This window comes from Rhamphochromis longiceps, linkage group LG5 (assembly GCF_057381845.1).
Source record: "Rhamphochromis longiceps isolate RC_006_pf linkage group LG5, R_longiceps_female_GT1.1, whole genome shotgun sequence".
NCBI lineage: Eukaryota > Metazoa > Chordata > Actinopteri > Cichliformes > Cichlidae > Rhamphochromis > Rhamphochromis longiceps.
This window is the reverse complement of record NC_140561.1, coordinates 15,994,528-16,012,244: the sequence shown is the minus strand read 5'-3', so window position 1 is coordinate 16,012,244 and position 17,717 is coordinate 15,994,528. Positions and strand designations below refer to the sequence as shown.

Sequence of the window (17,717 nt, the reverse complement as noted above, 5' to 3'; positions counted from 1 at the left end):
GAAAATACTCCCTGCGTGTGTGTCTTTGAGCCTGCGCTAACACTCACACAAGCCAGCAAGACTCACAATGGTGCCCACACATTCTCAGAAGCCTCCAAATGAAAATAAAGTAAGCTACAACTTAGGTAGTCTGTATTATATTCTCAAAATGGCATTCAAAGCCACATGGATAGGGACACACACACATACTCTCTATGCCACTGTGTCCCAGTGTAGCACAGCAGTGTCCTGGTACTGGCCCTGGATGCTGCCTGGCCCTCCATTATCCATCATCTCCTGCCTGCCATCTCCTAGGGGACAGGAAGAGCATCACAGCTAGCCCTTAGAAACCAATTAAAACAACGCAGGCCATTCCAGTCTGTGTGTGTGGGAGGGTTGCATTTTTAGGGTTTTAGCACGTGGTAAGCTCCATGTGTTTATGTGTGAGTGTTTCTTGATGTTGTATATGTATTAAAGTGCATAAATGGATCTGATGGCCTATCATTTCTCCCTCATGTACTGCTTTAGTGGTTTTTGCCTTTGCCAGTTTTCTTTATGTCCCATCTCTTTTTTGTAGCTAGTCACATTTGTTTTTCTCATCCTTTATGGTTTTTTGGCAACACTTTTTTTAAATTTCCATCCCTTCCACCGACTATTTCCTCTATCTATTAACTATTCAGTATTTTTCATTTTCCTTTCCCTTATTTTGAATCTCATCCTTTGGTCTCATTGTTCCCTTACCTTCTATCTTCCTTACCCTCTTGCTTGCAACCTCCTTATTATCCATATAGAGATAGATATTGTTCTGTTTACGGGTGTTGATTGACCATGCTTCTGTGATTTGCTGATTGTATTTTGGGGCTAAAAAGTAAGCCCCCACTGTTACAAAAATAGGAGTATTTACCCACTGTTGGGTAAATACTTACCGTGCTCATTCATAAAGGGGAGGATTGTAACTGGATGTCAGCCACGATGATGTCCTAATTAAGCTCGTGTACTTGTTTAATGATCAGAGTTCAGCCAGAGGGATATAATTGGCCCCGATGTGATTCTGACTTCTGACACAGATTTGTTCCTGTTCTATAAGGCTACACATCTTCAGAGCTAATATTGTTTGACTCAGTCACATGGAAACATTTAACGTTTAAAGACTTATTTGATCCCTCTCTTCTTTCACGTCATTGCCTCTATCAGATTGCTTGTGAGTTTTTGTTTTTGAAAGCCTTTCATATCACAGATAAACTCTGGAAGCCTTACACCATGTTCATATCATCTCCCCCCGTGTCCCTTGCCCGTTTCCCCCTTCCCCCTCCTCCTCTAATTTGCAGATGCTATCTGTGCACTGCTTCTTAGCCATCCACAATAGGCCTGACATAAAGCCTCAAATACATCGGGACAAGTCAGCCACAAAGAGAAAAAAGCGAGTATGAATGAGTGTAGAGCGTTATGATGGTGAGAGGAGAATAGAGCGAGTGTTTAGGCTGGTGGCTTTTATCAAAAAGGGCGCTTTGTTTGTGTTGTTTGGTTGTGGATGGAACAACGTGCATGTGTGTATGCGTCTCACTCTGTCTTTGTGTGTCTATGTGCTTGATAAGCCAGTGCTTATAGAGAAAGAGAGGTTGATTACCATATCTAAAGATTGTGACTGAGCACTGCTGCATGCCAGTCATTCTTTTGTCTCCAGCTAAAATCTATACATTTGGGCACACTGTCAAAGACGGAGACAGAGACTGAAATAAAAGACACAAGTTCAAGATGGAGTGCCAGCTGATAAATAGCCATTAATTAATATGTGCAGCATTTCATTTCTGGCTTGCATGACACTGGGCTTTGTTCCCATTGTGTGTTTGTATTAGTGGTTTTCTAAACACCTGTGGCTTTTACTAACCTGCCACCTTTTCCATAGCGTTAGACTGGGTATCATTGTAGTGCCAGGTGGGGAAATATTTGAGTGGGTTGAGAGGTTAATCTAATTAATCTGTAAGACTGTAGATAAGCTTTAAAGAAGCTGAATATTGCAGAACATATTTTCATTGTTGGCATGGTGTCAGTAAGATTGATACTGTCATTATGTCTGAGTGGTAAAAATGAAGCTACGACTGCTGCTTAGCTTGGTACAAAGACTGAATACAAGATGTGGCAGCTGCAATGGCTCTACCTATTGCCATGTTATAATATTTCTGTTTTACACAAACAAGCCATAATATGTTAATTAGTGACTTTTGGTGCTGATAGCTGGATTTTGTAATGATTTAGATATCTGAGCTGGCTTTTTTCCCCACCACCTTTGTTCTTTATGCTGTGCTAAGCTAACTGGCTGCTGATAGTATTTCCTAAACTATTAAATTATTTCTTTTACAAACCTGAATATTTGAATACATTATCCCTGCTGTCACCTTTTCCAGCACTTGGTGTATTCCCATCCTTTTTTAAAAAATAGATTTGTGAAGTATGCGATACACACAATGTTTCTGCTCTTAAGAGCTGTATTTATTTGACAGTTCTGCACAGGTAGCAGTTCGTTCCGATCCAGCTCTCTCTCCCGCTCGACTCTGCCGTCACATATAGACAAACAGAAAGAAGACACTGTCATCACACAATCGCCACCACCTGTGGCTCACCTGCCTCCCGGTACCGCCCCCTTGAGCTCACTGCACTACTCCTCCCCTGCAGCTGCGCCAGGGACCACACCTCCGCCACAAGATTAAATTTGTAAATTTATTAAAGCAAAGGACTAGTCGCACCACTTTTAAAGATGGCAAAGGTTTTGACCACAATCACTTAATTTCACTAGAATCACTGTCATTAAAGGATTTCTTCATAGAGAAAAAGTAAATTTGCACAGCGTAAGGTTCAGCTTTAGCGAAGCTTGACAAATGAATCAAACTGTTAATGAATCTTCGTGACAGTGCTGACCTTTGAAGGAACAAAGAGTGATATGGAGGTCAAATTGAGTGAGTTGACATAGCGGCACACGGTTTTCAGTAATTTGTTGGATGGCACAAATATTAACCGTTTTAAGTCAGTGTTTCACCAGGCTTCCAGCACCACTAAAGACTTACAAGTGGAGTGGCCCATATTCTAGTTGTTGGTGACCGTTGAACCGTCCAATCAAATAAAACATATGGGAGACTGGTCACTGTTTTACCCCTTTGTTTCAATGTTGACATGTTTGTCTGTGTCTTTGTAGAGCTTTGTGTGCCACACAGCAACTTTTTTCTACACCAAGCAAAAGATTTCTGTGTTAAAAAAAAAAAGCAGGATTCATAATCAATCTTTTTTTTTTTTTTTTTTTTTTATACATTTTTTTGTGTGTGGCAACTTACACCCCCACTCCATGACATCCAACCACTAATGTCTCCCCCAATAACCCCCCTCCCTGTTGCAACAAATGACCCCACTGCCCCGCCGTGTTCTAATCCAATTAGCTTTAGCCCTAATTATACTAGTAAAGACTGATTACCATTGTCTGCATTGGGGCTGAATGAATAGAGCCATGATTAGCGACTAGGCTAGCCTCGGGTAGCCATTAGCACCTCCGTACACCTGTCACAGACCTCTAGGGAAAAAAAAAGCAGAAACCAGGGGTCACTATGTGTTCTAATTGTATTCAGCCTATAAATCTTCACAACATTAAAAGAGGGACGTAAGTGAGGGTTTGATGGGTAGGTCCAGGTTAAGTGTGCAAGTTGTGAATGTTTGACTGAATTGAGGTGGAGTTAATGGATTCAAGGTCATTTTTCATCGTGCTTAATGAGGTAGCAAGAATGTAATTCATGCAGAATGAAACATGACCATAATGACCTAAGTAAACTGCCATTCATGCTTAAACACAATATACGCCACATGTGTTGTTCTGCTTCACTTATGTCCTCCTTTCTTTGGTCTACCACCCAGTTGTATCCTGAGACTGGGCCCAGACAGGGAGGAACCATGCTGACCATCACTGGTGAGAACCTGGGTCTACAGTTCAAAGACATCCAGAATGGAGTCCGTATCGGCAAAGTGGCGTGCAACCCTCAGGAGGACGAATACATTAGCGCTGAGCAGTACGTTGGCATTGTCTCTTTCTTCACCCTGTTACACCCACTGATTTTAAACCTCACTCTTTCTAAAACTCATTGCTTTCTTTTTTGTCTTGTCCCCTATTGTTGTGACACTGAGTGCTAAGCACAACGCTGTGACTCTCTCAGACCTTTGTTTCATAAAACCTTCAAAGGTTAAATGCTGTTTTCCACTAACAGACAAAACCAATTCCTCACAAATAGCCTCAAGCTGTGCATGGTGCTGCTACTTTCTGTACATGTTCAGTCCGAGTAACTCTGACAGCAACTTGAATAAAACCTGTTCAACTCAACTAATGCTCAGGTCAGGTCAAGCAGCATTGAAATACCTCATATAACTCGCCTCATTAGGATTAATTTGACCCATTTTTAGATATAAGTGGATTTAATATTATCAAAAGTGTGCAATATACATCTACTGAAAGCTATTCTTCATGAAAGGTTGTCATGTGAACACTCTAAGTTATGTTTACTGTTTTCTGGGAAATGGTGAAGTACAGCAGATTGCACAGATGTAATTTAACTCCCATTTAATAGCTGCAGTTGTATATCCTGAGTAGAACTCAGAGTAATGTATAACAGTCATGTTCAGTTTATGACTGAGCTCTTTGTTTTAACTGTTAACAGGGTGCCTCTTTGAAAAAATGTTCTTTATTTCACGTGTAAACAATATCATGTGAATCATTAATTAAATTACATTCAGAATAAGAAGAAATCTGGGGCACTGGCACACTGGCAGTGCCCCATTATAGCTCCTCCAAATACTGGGGCAATGAAATTACAAGATGAGTCCCACTTTCTCTTTTATGTTGTATTCATCTAAGCAGACAAGATACATTTTCTGATGAGGAAAGAATTGGTGAAGCTCGTCACAGTTGGAGGCGTCCTCAATATTCTATTTCCAACCATGTTGCTGTCATTGTACAAAAATGCCCCATTTGCTGAGTTTTGCAGCACAGTCCCAGCAGACTTGGTTTTCTTTCTGCCACCCTCGCTAAGAAGAAACCAGAAGAAATGTGACTTTGATGGTTTGACAGTCAGGAAAACAGAATGCTGTTCCACACTCACTAGTGGGTTTAGAGTAGCGTAGTGACATGTCAGTCTTGATTTATAATTTATAAACTCGTGTGTTGTTTTGTTCAGACAGAGCGGAGCAGTTTTACATTCACTTCTATCACGAGGCCGTGCTGTAGCCTAACTTTTTTTTTTCCCAAACATGTTCATTTTCTCCAAGTGATCACATCCAAACGTCAAGATGGTGACGTTTAACCCGGCCAGCTCAATAATGCTGCTTTTGGCCTGTTGCCATAGCACCCGCAGGAAGAGGAGGGCGCGGTTAGCAGTTAGGCTGTCATGCTAATTAAAAGTGATGTTAGCCATACAGTGCCATTAGTGTCCCGTTTGCACTCGTCATTCCTGTGACCCCATCAGAGCCATAGCACAGAAAACAAGACGGGGTCACAGCATAGACGGCACAGGTCAAAGGTCAGCTGCGAAAGACAAGAGGATGTGCAATGACTGTTGGGCAAAACGTAGACACCTTGTTCTCACTCTGGCTTTCTGCTTCTGCCACCTCTTCTACATCAGTTTCTATGATTGGAAAGAATTGGATTGCAAGGAAGTGTGGCCTTTTCCCACCTAAGTCATCAAATATTCACTACATGGTTTAACTTCACTTTGAGAAAAGTACATCATTGCCAGCAGTGAAGAAAAACAGAACCTAAGCTCCCTCTTTTTATTGCCTTATTAGTAGTTACTATGTGACAATTTGACATATGTTTAATTTTTTAACATTCTACATTCCACCAAAGTTATTTGATTGAGTGAGGCATAATTTATGTTGTTGTCATCTTAGCTAATGTAGTTTCTAACCACGTAATACCAGCTCAGTGTAGCCACCTGTCATCTGGGCAATAATGATGCAAGCGGAGCTGCATTCCTAACTGAGATTTGTCCAGCATTTTAATCATGGCCTCTGTCATAGCAGGAGGACAGCGAATAAATGAAAGGGAAAGTAAAAACAATGGAAACGCACAGCATCGCAATGTGAAATTCATTGTTGCGGCCGCGATGCAGTTGCCATGGCCACCTGCAGGGTGGATGGAAGCAGGAGACTTAATAACTCATCGCAGGGAGGGGAAGCTGAGGTGATGTGTAGGATATGAGCTTGTTCAATTAATCAAGCTCTTTCCCTTTATCCCTCTCTCCTTCTTACTTCTTTCTTTCTCCTTTCTTCTCTGACTCCCTCCTTCCTTTGCTCTCTCGTGCTTTCTCTCTGTCTCATTCGTGCGCTCTAGCTAATTAACATTCAACTATGTCTCCAGTGGGTGAAACATGAAATGAGTGTGTGTGTGTGTGTTCTCCCTGTGGGCTACACCACCATTCCTCTCCATGTTCAATCATTTCTCCTGTGGATTTTCATTTGGCTAGCCAGCGCCCAAGGCCAAGTGCGCAGCTTATGGTTCTACAATACACGCTAATGCATGAACACACACAGAAAAGCCTTTAGTTTCGTAGCAGTTCACATTATCTCTAATAGAACATTTAGTCTGTTTTTGTTATTTTTTATGAATAAGATGGAAACTAATGAAACACTTCACTCATAAATATCTGAATGCTTTTCTGATTAGACAGAGCAGAAAAGAAGTATTCCTCATTTTTTTCTGTCCCTTTTTTTTGACCAAGTTGTCACACTATTAAGCAAACACTGAAACTGAAAACATTCACTCGTTTACATAGTGATAAACTTTTTTTCCTCTTGTTTTCAGGATTGTGTGTCGGCTAAATGATGCAACAGGTTACAGAGTGCAGGAGGCTCAGGTGGAAGTGTGTGTCAGAGACTGTAGTCACCCCGACTACAAAACAGTCTCAAGCAAGGCCTTCACTTTTGTGGTAAATGTTGTTGATGTATATTACAACTGTGTTTTTGGATGATTGTAACACATGTATTTGGCAGCCACAGTCCAGTCGATAAGTGACGCTTAACTTGCTCGGCCTCTGTCTGTGTCCCTCTTTAGTCCCCATATTTTTCACGAGTCCATCCTTCCACCGGGCCGCTATCTGGAGGAACAAGGATCACTATTGATGGCAGTCATCTCAACGCGGGCAGCGCTGTGTCTGTGAAGATTGGACTTCACCCCTGCCGTTTCGTGAGGTGAGTTAATCCAGAGTGCTTGGAGTATCTACAGTATATTCTTTTAGTTCAAGTGTTTCAACCTGAAGATTTTTTGGGGGGGCAGTTTACAACAAAGTCACAGAACTCTTGTTTATGTAAGGTTTTTATAGAGGCTGATTTTTCTAAGAAAATGACAGTTTAAATTTGTGTTGTGCTGCTGTGGAGGCAGGGGACCATGTTGATTAAAGCTCTCCAAACAGTGAAGAGGAACCATTTGGCCTTACCGTTTCAAGATGTTGTAACAAATGTTTGCAGATTTACTACTGATTTACTGGGTTAAAGTGTAGCTGTTTTATTTCTGCTCTTTAGACAAATAATAGCCATGTAATGCAGAATATTTTGCCTACATCTGCTACTGTTTTTTGCCAACTTTTCCCACCGTTTGCTGCGTTTAGTAATTGTAGTTATTCCCTGTTTTTAATGTATGACATTCTTCCCTGGTCAGTGCCTTCGATTTGTGCAGGACTAGCAAAAGAAGCGAGTAACAGGATGACCTGCAGTGCTGTAATTCCCAGCAGGATGACAGTGTAGCCTTTCCCAGTGAAGCCGATATCGTTGTTCACTTCTGCTGTGGATGGCTTAAGTGCATGGCCCACATTTTCTCAAAGATATGACTATAATTTAAAAGGAATGATATGGTGTTGCTGGTAATTGGTAACTTACATTTTGCTGCTTTGAACCGATGTTTGAAATATGTAATTTTTCTCTTTTTAGTTTTTGGAATGATCTTTCTCTGCTATCTTCACTTGTCACTCAGTCTGCAAGAGGTTGTGTTTGGATTTCAAGGAGAGGAGACATTGATCCAATTTGATATGACTCTAATTCCCCTAGCCAAGAACTCCATTGTTTCTTTGAGTCTCTTGCTGGCAGACTCACAAAAAACTGGGCTCTGAACTAAATCCAATCATGTATGGTGTCTGGCAGATGGCACAAGAAAACATCACAGAAAAGATTGTTAGTTCCCTAAAACAATCGCATATATACTGAAAAGGTTTATCTGATGGAAGCTTCCTTATGGAGGTTATGTTTGTCAGATAGGAAGTGGTATAGGAATACTCCTTGTTTCCACTTTTCTTGTTTCTTTGCTTTAGAGTGGTGTTTTTTTATTGTAGTGGTTCCGTTCTCTTAGGCAACAAGTGACAGGTTAAACTAATAAGCTTGGACCCATCAAGTTCTTTTTATAGCATATCAAAAGCAAAAGTAGAGGCCAATTTAAAGCTCTGTAGCACATCCCGAGAAAGGTGAACATAATAGTCTTGGCCTTTCATTCACTGAGCAGCAATAACCTTTATGGCCAAAGTAATGAACTGGTTGAGTCTATCTCTTTAATGTGTCTTTGTATTCAGTGGGGCCTCTGCTTTAATCAAAACCTATTTACCCCGAGTCACTCATCCTCTTATCTCCCTGTGCAACCCCTTTTCTTTCCTTTTTCCTTTCTGTGTCCCCTTCTGGCTTCTTTTGTGTGGCCGCAACCTTGTCAAAAATACGTACGCGGCACCACTGGCACTCTTGACAGTGACAGCGTTGTGAAAACTGTTTCCATGGAAACACAGCACTAGTGGAATGTGAAAAACCTTTTTTTTTTCTTTTTTCTTTTTTCCATTCGTCCTTCAGTTTTTCCCGTCTGTCTTCATCCCCTCTTCAGCAGCATTTCCCTCTGAGGACCCTGTAAAAGGAAATAAAATAAAATTTCCTCCTGGGACAAAGACTCCCAATATGTCCGTTCTTGTTCAGTTGCCAAACCCCACCCGAAATCCCAGTAAAGACGCAAAAATGGATTTTTGTTCTTTCATCTTCTCCATCTTCTGTTTTATGTGGATTTTATTTCCACAGCGGATAGTGGGGGAGGATCTGTGTACAGATCAGCTTGCTCTTCTCATGTTCAAAATTTCATACTGTCCCACCTGCCTCCGTGTCTGCACCACTCATACGCGCAACCTTTTGCACATTCTTTGAGTGCTTTGTAGGGCGTTGGCAGACGTCGACTGACACAAAAAGCATACTTACACCCCGAGTAAGTGTTAATCTTCTGCCTGTGAACAGCATTTATATGGAAATTCACAAACCCTCTACACAGTACACTTGATCAACACACTGTGCACGTACACAGGTATGCCCACATAGGTTGCCATCCCCACCGCTTCTCTTCCAGCAGTGTCTTCCCTCGATGGGGAGGGGAAAGTGGAATGAGCCAGTGGAGTGGAGCACAAAGTTTCTGGCAGCAGCGCAAAGTTTCACAGCAGGTCACAGCTGGCTGGCTGTCTGCAAGGGAGGGAGTTACATCACACAGAGAGACAACCAGCCTGATCTGCCACTTCAGATCTGTTAGCCAGAGAAAGCAAAGGAGGGAAGGAGAGACGGACAGAGAGAGGGAGAGTGTGAGGGCTTTGAAGTACAACAGTGTATGATTCAGGCTGACGAAACCAGGGCTGGACAGACTGAAAGATGTTGGCCTTGTGGATGTATGACAGTCACCGCCGTGTCTGTGTTACAAGTAATTAAAAAGATGAACAAGAGTTTCCTTCCTGTGTAATTGTGTTTTTCTGTTTGGGGTGCCTAAAAACTCATTGTTTCCAGGAACTATTAGTATTAATCTTTAACTCAATCACTATGAGACAGACCTTAGCCTGTGACTTCCTTTTCTCTTGTCTTCTCTTATATCTCCCTCACTTTCAGGCGGAGCGCCAAGGAGATAGTATGTGTAACCCCAGCAGGCCAGGCCACGGGCCAGACACCTGTCATGGTGGACATAAATGCTGCTGAGCTGAGAAACCCAGAGGTCAAGTTCAGCTACACAGAAGATCCTACTATCCTGAAGATCGAGCCTGACTGGAGTATCGCCAGGTAAGGAACCAATCAGAGCTTTTCCCTGTGCTGCTTCCAGGACAACATAGTTGAACATTTTGGATTCATGTTTGTCTTTTTGTTTTTGTTTTTCTGTGTTGTATAGAAGAGCAAAGACAATGCAGTCTTATATTTGAGTTATCAATTAATTCTCATTGTTTACATAGTGTCTTCCAACCCTGAAGGTGATAAACACTGAATATTTTAGAGCACTTGTTAGAAAATGGAGGTGTATTGTCATGAGTTACTGTATTTTTAATGTTTTGCTCACTCGTTCATATGGCGAACTATCAAACATTCACTGTATAATGCATCAGCATATCATGTGATGATTTCCTTATCTATAATTTATATCAATACAGTGTTTTATCTGCAATTCTGCTTGATGAACCTGGAGCTACAGAACAAAACAAATACAAACGCATGAATACATTATTAATCACCGGTGATGACTAGAGCAAATTATTGGCTTTTTTTCAACTACTCTGAAATGTGAACTTTGTGGAGAGCGTATTCCCTCACCGTTGTCACACTTGTTTTACTTTTCTAAACATATTATTTATTCAGTTTATCTTTATGTTTCTAAAGCAAATCTTTGAGAGCAGGAACAGCAGTCAAGGAGACTCCTGATGCAGTGCTGCTAGTTGATGAGCTGCAGCAGAGATGTATCTGTAAATATTACTTGACTTACTGAAATGAGTCTACATAGCCACAGGAAGATTTCCTCTTCAAACACAAGCTGTGTTGTGGAGAGAGAGGGGGGAAAAAAGCGTCCACATGCTAATGGGCTTACTAGCATGACCTAGAAACTCCCATACTTCTCAGCTGAGAAATGAAGCCAGCAAACACACCAAAACACACTCACACTGTTGACTCTCTCATTTACTTCAAACGTACTGTAGTGGTTCCAATTATTTTGTCACATGTGTAAGTTTTGGTAGGTGTTTTCCTGCTGCTTTAATTAAAATGGCTAAATAAAAGTTCATTTACAGCTCTGAAAACATGTTCAAAAGTAAATCCTGAATGAAAAACCAATAAACATTGCATCTCATAATCTAAACACAGTTGCTCCAAGATGCTCAGCAAGTTAAATAATGTTCGCCTTTCGTTCAGATTTGTCAGTATTAAGTTGTTTTTCAAAAGTAACTGTACTTTGTGCAGACAGTTCACATAAAAAGCTTTTCAGGATAAGGCATAGTAAATTATCTTATATCTCAGATATTTATTTTGAAGTATCAGCTCTTACTCCACTTCTTACTTCTAAATCTTTCATCATGTGAAACAGGTGTGAGTGGAAAAGGAGTCTAATTTGGAGTGGAATGAATGAAAGGTTGAGGATAGGAGAAGGCACTGTCGTTAGCCTTGGGGCTAAATAACCTTAACAATCGGCTTGTGTTTGGTGTTTCAGTCAGTGCTCCCAGAGTAGCAGTCGCATGCTTCTCTGGGCCATTTGTGTTTTTCATTTTTTTTTATTTTTTCATTTATCAAGCTATGCTGTCGCTGTGTCCCCTTTGGTGACCCTCTTCCTGGAGCTCTTGCAAAGAGTGCTCATTCTCACAAATTTGACTACAGAGTTTTTTGTTCTCACTCTTTCAGGAGGAGTTTCTTGGATTAACCGCACACATATATGGCTTTGTAGCAGTTGCAGGACACTACAGGATGTTTACACAGAGTAGGACAGTGTACACAGTACATCATGTAGTTTGCACTATATCTATGGAAATGATGATCCTCATAGAAATAGTCTTACCGCAGACGGACTTTTTTGCGTTGCCTTATACCTCGACAACAGAATTTTCTGTTCTTCCATCAACACGTGAAACTAACTGTAAAACATAAAAATAACTTTGCCCACTTTTTACAGCAGACACTGTTCAGCCTCATTTAGTACCTTTAAGTCTCTGAAAAGCGGTAAACTTTCTCGCCTCAGGCAGTTTTCTCGTCCTCCTAGCTCCTCAAGCCCCATCACCCTCTGAGGGATAGTGTTACTTCAGGCCCCGAGACTGCCCTCACCTCCATACCTGCACTTGCTTCCTGTTCAACAGTTTCACTTAAACAGTGCTGTGGCACTTCTTTTTTTTGAGTCCTAGCCTTTTGCAAAATGTGTGAAATATGATTGAGTATATGATTTGTATTTTTATGCGTGTGTCTTTGTGTACACACAATAGCTGTGTTTTGCTTCTCTACTCCAGCTTTCTATGCTAGTTGTATGCTAACTTATTTAGCTCCTGTCAGAACACCTCACATCAGATAAAGTTCAGCATCGCAGGCCAGCAGAGGCTGACAAGAAGGCATTGTAGGGGAATAGGCCCCACACCCGTATTAGCTATGTCTCTACTATTCAGCGTCACATAGATCTGAATAGGTCACAGGTGTAAAGGTTACAGAAAATGTCAGATCACTGACACTGTTGCTTTGCCATGTATATCTCATACCGCTTTGCAGTTTCGGTACACTCTGATAACGTCCCCTGGGTCTCAGGCTGGTATTGGGAGGCCAGAAGCTTCAGGTTCTCATGTGTAATGCTACAAAGTTACTTGTTCTTTACTGCAGCCTGTGTAGCTGTTTAAACACACTTTGAACATCAGAGAAATCATTTCCTTAAAGTCAGCCTCCATGATTAAGTGAGTGAAAGACTACAGCAGGAGTGACTATGTGGCAAATGGCGAATCACCAACTGGAGGGCACTCTTTGCTCCCACAGAGAATGTATTATATTTTTATTGGTTGTTTGTTTTCTCCTTTTGTCTTGATTAACTTTATGTTCATCTTTCTTTTCTTTTTTTTTTTTTTAGTGGAGGAACCAAATTGACCATTACTGGAACTAATCTGGCCACCATCAAGGAGCCGAAAATGAGAGCCAAGTACGGAGCTGCCAAGTCGGAAAATGTGAGTGCTTGCACACCTGTAAACACTTTATTTCACATTATAAATGCATTGATTGGACAAGTAAGGTGGACTAAAGCCCATATAGACTGCAGGTCTCTCATTCACACTGTCTTGATGCTGGCTCCCTCTCCTTATCCATGAAAAAAAGGTGATAACGCGCGCACACACACTCCTGGGACACAGACTCACACACCTGACCCATCGGTCAACCAGCCAAGGGCCCATTTTCTGTTTGTTTTTGATGTTGAATTTCCTTTTAGCAGTTTAACCTTTGAAATGTCAACCAGCAATAAAGTAGCTCTGGCAAATCCCCCTCTCTTCACCTAGCACCATGGGGCTTAGCTAACCTTTTTCCCACTCCCACTCTTAGCTAAAAGTAAAAATATCCATTGTTGTTCCCTTGTCTCACCTCTCTGCAACCATTTTTATTTTTCTTGGTTAATGCATCTATTGATCTATAAAAACAGTTGTGCTTTATGTCTTGCCTCCAGCTTCAGTATGCGTCATATGGCACATAATGCATGGCTATGACATGCTGCGTTATCAGCAAAGGTCTCTCTTGCTGTATTGTGTTATCAGCTCCAGGTTGACCTCTCCAGATTCTCTGCCATTACAGTCTAATTTGTTCTACGGTGACTGATTTAAGTGTCGTGCCCCGCGGCAAATTTCCAGATGATATCAACACTGATTACAACACTGATGTTATTAAACCAGCCTCTTCCTCATTATGTTATTACTGAGACACTTAATCACTCACACCATATACCTGTGTTTTAGCTCTTATAAATATTATTGATTACGCTTGAATTAACATATGTTTTATTCAAAGATTAAAACAATTACCTGTTTTAATTTCATTCCAAAATGGCATTTTAAACAAAGTAGAAAGGTTGTTAAATAGGAAATAAATCACCCTCTCAATCTGAACTTCTTCTCATTTTCTTTGGTCTTTTCTCCTTTTACTTTTTTCCTCCTGCATTCCTAATTTATTCATCACCTGTCCCCACTCTATGTTCTCTTACCAGAATTGTACGGTCCTCAACAACACCGTAATGGTGTGTCTGGCGCCCTCTGTGGCTGGATCTGACAAGGGCTTCTCGGATGTGGGCAGCAGTCCTGATGAGATTGGCTTTGTCATGGATGACGTGCGCTCTTTGCTGGTGGTAAACGAGACTTTTAGCTACCACCCGGACCCTGTGTTTGAACCTCTGAGCCCCACCGGCATGCTGGAGCTGAAGCCCAGCTCACCACTCATACTCAAGGTAAATTGCCTTGTGCTCTTAGCATTGATCTGTTTTGGCCTTGTTCAGCCTGACTTTACTTTACATCCATCACATTCTTTGTCTTTTTATTCTTGACTTTGCTCTTGACTTTTTTTTTTCTTTTTTCCACTAAACCCTTTGTCTTCTTTATGCCTCTTTTTGTTCTTGAGTCATTCTAATAATGTTTTCTATCTTGTTTTAGCCTCATCGGTCTCTTCTTGCATCACTTTCTTTGTGCCTGTGTCTCCTCTTTCACATAGTTTACCTGGAATGGGTGGAGAAATATGTTATGAATTGAGTTTGTAATTATTTAGTATTAAAGCTTTTTACGAAAGGTTACCCTTTAAAGGTGAGGGATTAATGTGCCCATATCCCAGGACTCGAGGATAAAAGGTTAGTTGAGTGCTGGCATTCACTTGACATACAAGAAAACAGTAACGGCAGATACATGTAGCAGTGTGCTAGTAATATCGAGTATTGTCAACAGTGTTAACAAATCAATCTCTCAAATAGATATTGAAAAAATATAACCAGATGCCTCCCAGTCAGCTTCCAGTGCAGCTGATAAGACACTGATGTGCATTTGAGGTGATTTGCTCCAGACATTTCTGTATAGGCTCTTCCCTTTCGCCTTTTTCTCGCGTTTCTTTCAACACGTCGTTCTTTTACATGTGTCAGCTTCGAGAGATGTGATTTCTCCACCTGCTGTCTCCATTGGGTTTTAGAGACATTTTTTTTAAAAAAAGAGTTGCTTTTAAGTTGCTTTTCAAAATCAGTTGCAAAGGGAAATAATGTTTATAAAGTGGGCCCATGCATTGCTGTGCCACCTGCGCAGATTTTATACGATAACTTCTAAAGAGAGACTTCATAGACATGTTTACTCTAAGCCATAGAGGCAGCGCGCATTTGAATCCAGAGCGAATTTACCCCTCCCACTTATGCTGCCTTTTGTCATGTCACCTCTCCCCTTGAACTTCAAAGGCTTTCAGGAACGAGGGAGGAAATTATCACACAATTTCATGGAAAACTAAAACCTTTTTTCTCTCAGCCAATCTGGGTGGAGTTTTAGAATTAAGACTCATGAGTCTCTCCTCTGTAACTTTAAATATCACCATAATGAAATGCTCTGATTGCCTTGCCATGCTCCCGGTTAAAAAAGGAAAACAAAAGCTGCAGAAATAAGCTGCAAAGAAATGGCATCCTATTAAATAATTGCAGACAAATTAGAAGTCCATCAAAACTTTCCAGCAATTAATTCTCCCTCTTTGGAAAGCATGGAGAGCATGAGGAAGGGTAGGTGAAGATGGCACAGAAGCAAACAGAGATTTATTTACTGGACTCAATACTTTTAATGCAACCAACACATTTTTTTTGAGTCTTTCGACAGCTCGCTGTGATGTAAGCCCTCAGCTGAATCAATGAAAAAACACCACGAGTGTTAGTGTGTTAGATTAAAGGAAAACAGGTTGGGACCTCACAAAAATCACAGTAATAGTCATATTTGCAGACAGTTTAACTCGTGATTTTAGTTGGTTTCTCTGAGAGGTATTATCTGGCAGCATCAGAAGTGCTGTTGCTATGGTTACCTACATTTTACAGCACCTTGCACATCGGGCAGTGGATGAACTGTTGACATATACCTCGGAGCCAATCAGAGACAAGTGTTTGTTTTACCGTGGTCATGGCTCCAACTATGTTGCTTTTGTATAGTTTCTCTGTTTATATCAACCACCATAGACTTGACTGTGTGTAAGTAACATAAGTGTGTCTGTTTCCAGGGTCGTAACCTAATTCCTGCAGCCCCAGGAAATGCTAAGCTGAACTACACAGTGCTGATCGGGGAGACGCCCTGCATTCTCACCCTGTCTGAGAGCCAGCTGCTCTGCGAATGGCCTAATCTGACCGGAGAACACAAAGTCACTGTGAGTGAAACTTCAGGTCTATCTACATTTCTGTAATGTTTTCCGTTTGCGCGCTGTGTCTCTCTCTTCCACCCCTGACTTATCACAATCTGAGCAGATCAGTGTCATTCAGGTTTAAGGATTTGGCTTTACAAAACCTGAACATCATCTCTCTCTAAGTTATATTGATCCTGTGTTAAATAGTACCTGTTATTTCATCAACCTGCTTCATTTAGGGTTTTTTTTGTAATTCATTCCATTGCTGGTGCATCTGGCTTTCACATTTCTCCTATTTTCCGCTGCAGCCCCTGTTCCCTCTGCTGTTTCCACTGTGCCTATTCATCACCCTTCTTTAATGTCAATCCACTTCCTGCCTTTTTATTCATTCATCTCATTCTTTCTTCCCCACCCATCAGACTTAAATCTCTTCAATTACTCTAGATTTCCTTTACCCATTCATATAGCTGCAAGCAGATGAACACACGTATCCCTTCTCTTATACGCTGGCAGCATTTGCAACTGTATTTATGTCTTAGAGGCTTTTGATCAGTCTGGTTTTGGCTGGTATCCTCCTTCAGATTTCAATAGTATTGATATTCAATAGAAACCAAAAAATGCCTAGTGGGTGTGATAGGTCTGTCTATTTTTACCCTCCTCTATTTGCTATTTCATAGACTTAAGCCAGTTAAAGATGAAATAAAAGGAGGATAAAGAAGAGGAAAAGAAACCTATCCAAATGTTGTTGGGTTTTTAAATTCCCATTTTCTGTCAGCAAGAAGTGTGTGTGTGTGTGTGTGTGTGTGTGTGTGTGTGTGTGTGTGTGTGTGTGTGTGTGTGTGTGTGTGTGTGTGTGTGTGTGTGTGTGTGTCTAAAGCTATATGTTCTTTTGCTCATTCCCAAAAAATTGTCTCAAAGCACAGATATGACAGACATGTAAAGAGTTTTGGGGGATTTTAGCCTGCCCTTGGCTTTACTTAGCACAACTTGATTTGCCAACATAAAATTTGAAATACATTTTAATTGTATCGTAGGGCTAAAATCATCATGTGGGATACATTTGTGATTGTTTCAGTTACACAGTGCGAGAGTCATACATAGCTCCTCAAACCTGTAACACAGCTAATTTATTTCTTAGCTGATAAAAAGAAAAGTAGTTTGCAGCATCTCTCTTTCACATACTGTCCCAACCAATCTGCTTTTGTTCTGAGTAAGTGTGTGCTGTCTTTCATGCGCCTGCTCTCCAGGCAAAATAGTATACTCCTCTGAATGTGTCTATTTCGTAGGTGCGTGTTGGAGGCTTTGAATACTCACCAGGGACACTGCAGATCTACTCAGACAGCCTTCTCACCCTGCCTGCCATCATTGGTATTGGAGGAGGAGGTGGACTGCTCCTGCTGGTTATCATTGTGGTTTTGATTGCTTATAAGAGGAAGTCGCGGGATGCCGACCGCACTCTAAAGCGATTACAGCTGCAGATGGACAACCTGGAGTCTAGGGTGGCCCTTGAGTGCAAGGAAGGTGAGTCCAAACAAAACCTGTGTGTCAGGGGTGTGATGCTAGCCACTCAAAACGAGAAAACCCACTTTTATTATGTTGGTATTTCC

General features: G+C 41.2%; 1 protein-coding gene across 4 annotated transcripts in view; it reads left to right on the top strand.

Annotated features, from left to right (window-relative positions):
- The window catches only part of plxna1b (plexin A1b), a 188,170-nt gene that overhangs the window by 149,577 nt on the left and 20,876 nt on the right, over positions 1–17,717 (top strand). For all 4 annotated transcript variants that reach the window (XM_085406125.1, XM_085406123.1, XM_085406124.1 and 1 more), the window contains exons 13-20: positions 3,877–4,028; positions 6,812–6,935; positions 7,061–7,197; positions 9,895–10,062; positions 12,857–12,950; positions 13,976–14,212; positions 15,991–16,134; positions 17,397–17,631. In XM_085406125.1, the coding sequence (XP_085262251.1) occupies positions 3,877–4,028; positions 6,812–6,935; positions 7,061–7,197; positions 9,895–10,062; positions 12,857–12,950; positions 13,976–14,212; positions 15,991–16,134; positions 17,397–17,631 (1,291 nt within the window). The remainder of the gene's footprint in view (positions 1–3,876; positions 4,029–6,811; positions 6,936–7,060; positions 7,198–9,894; positions 10,063–12,856; positions 12,951–13,975; positions 14,213–15,990; positions 16,135–17,396; positions 17,632–17,717) is intronic.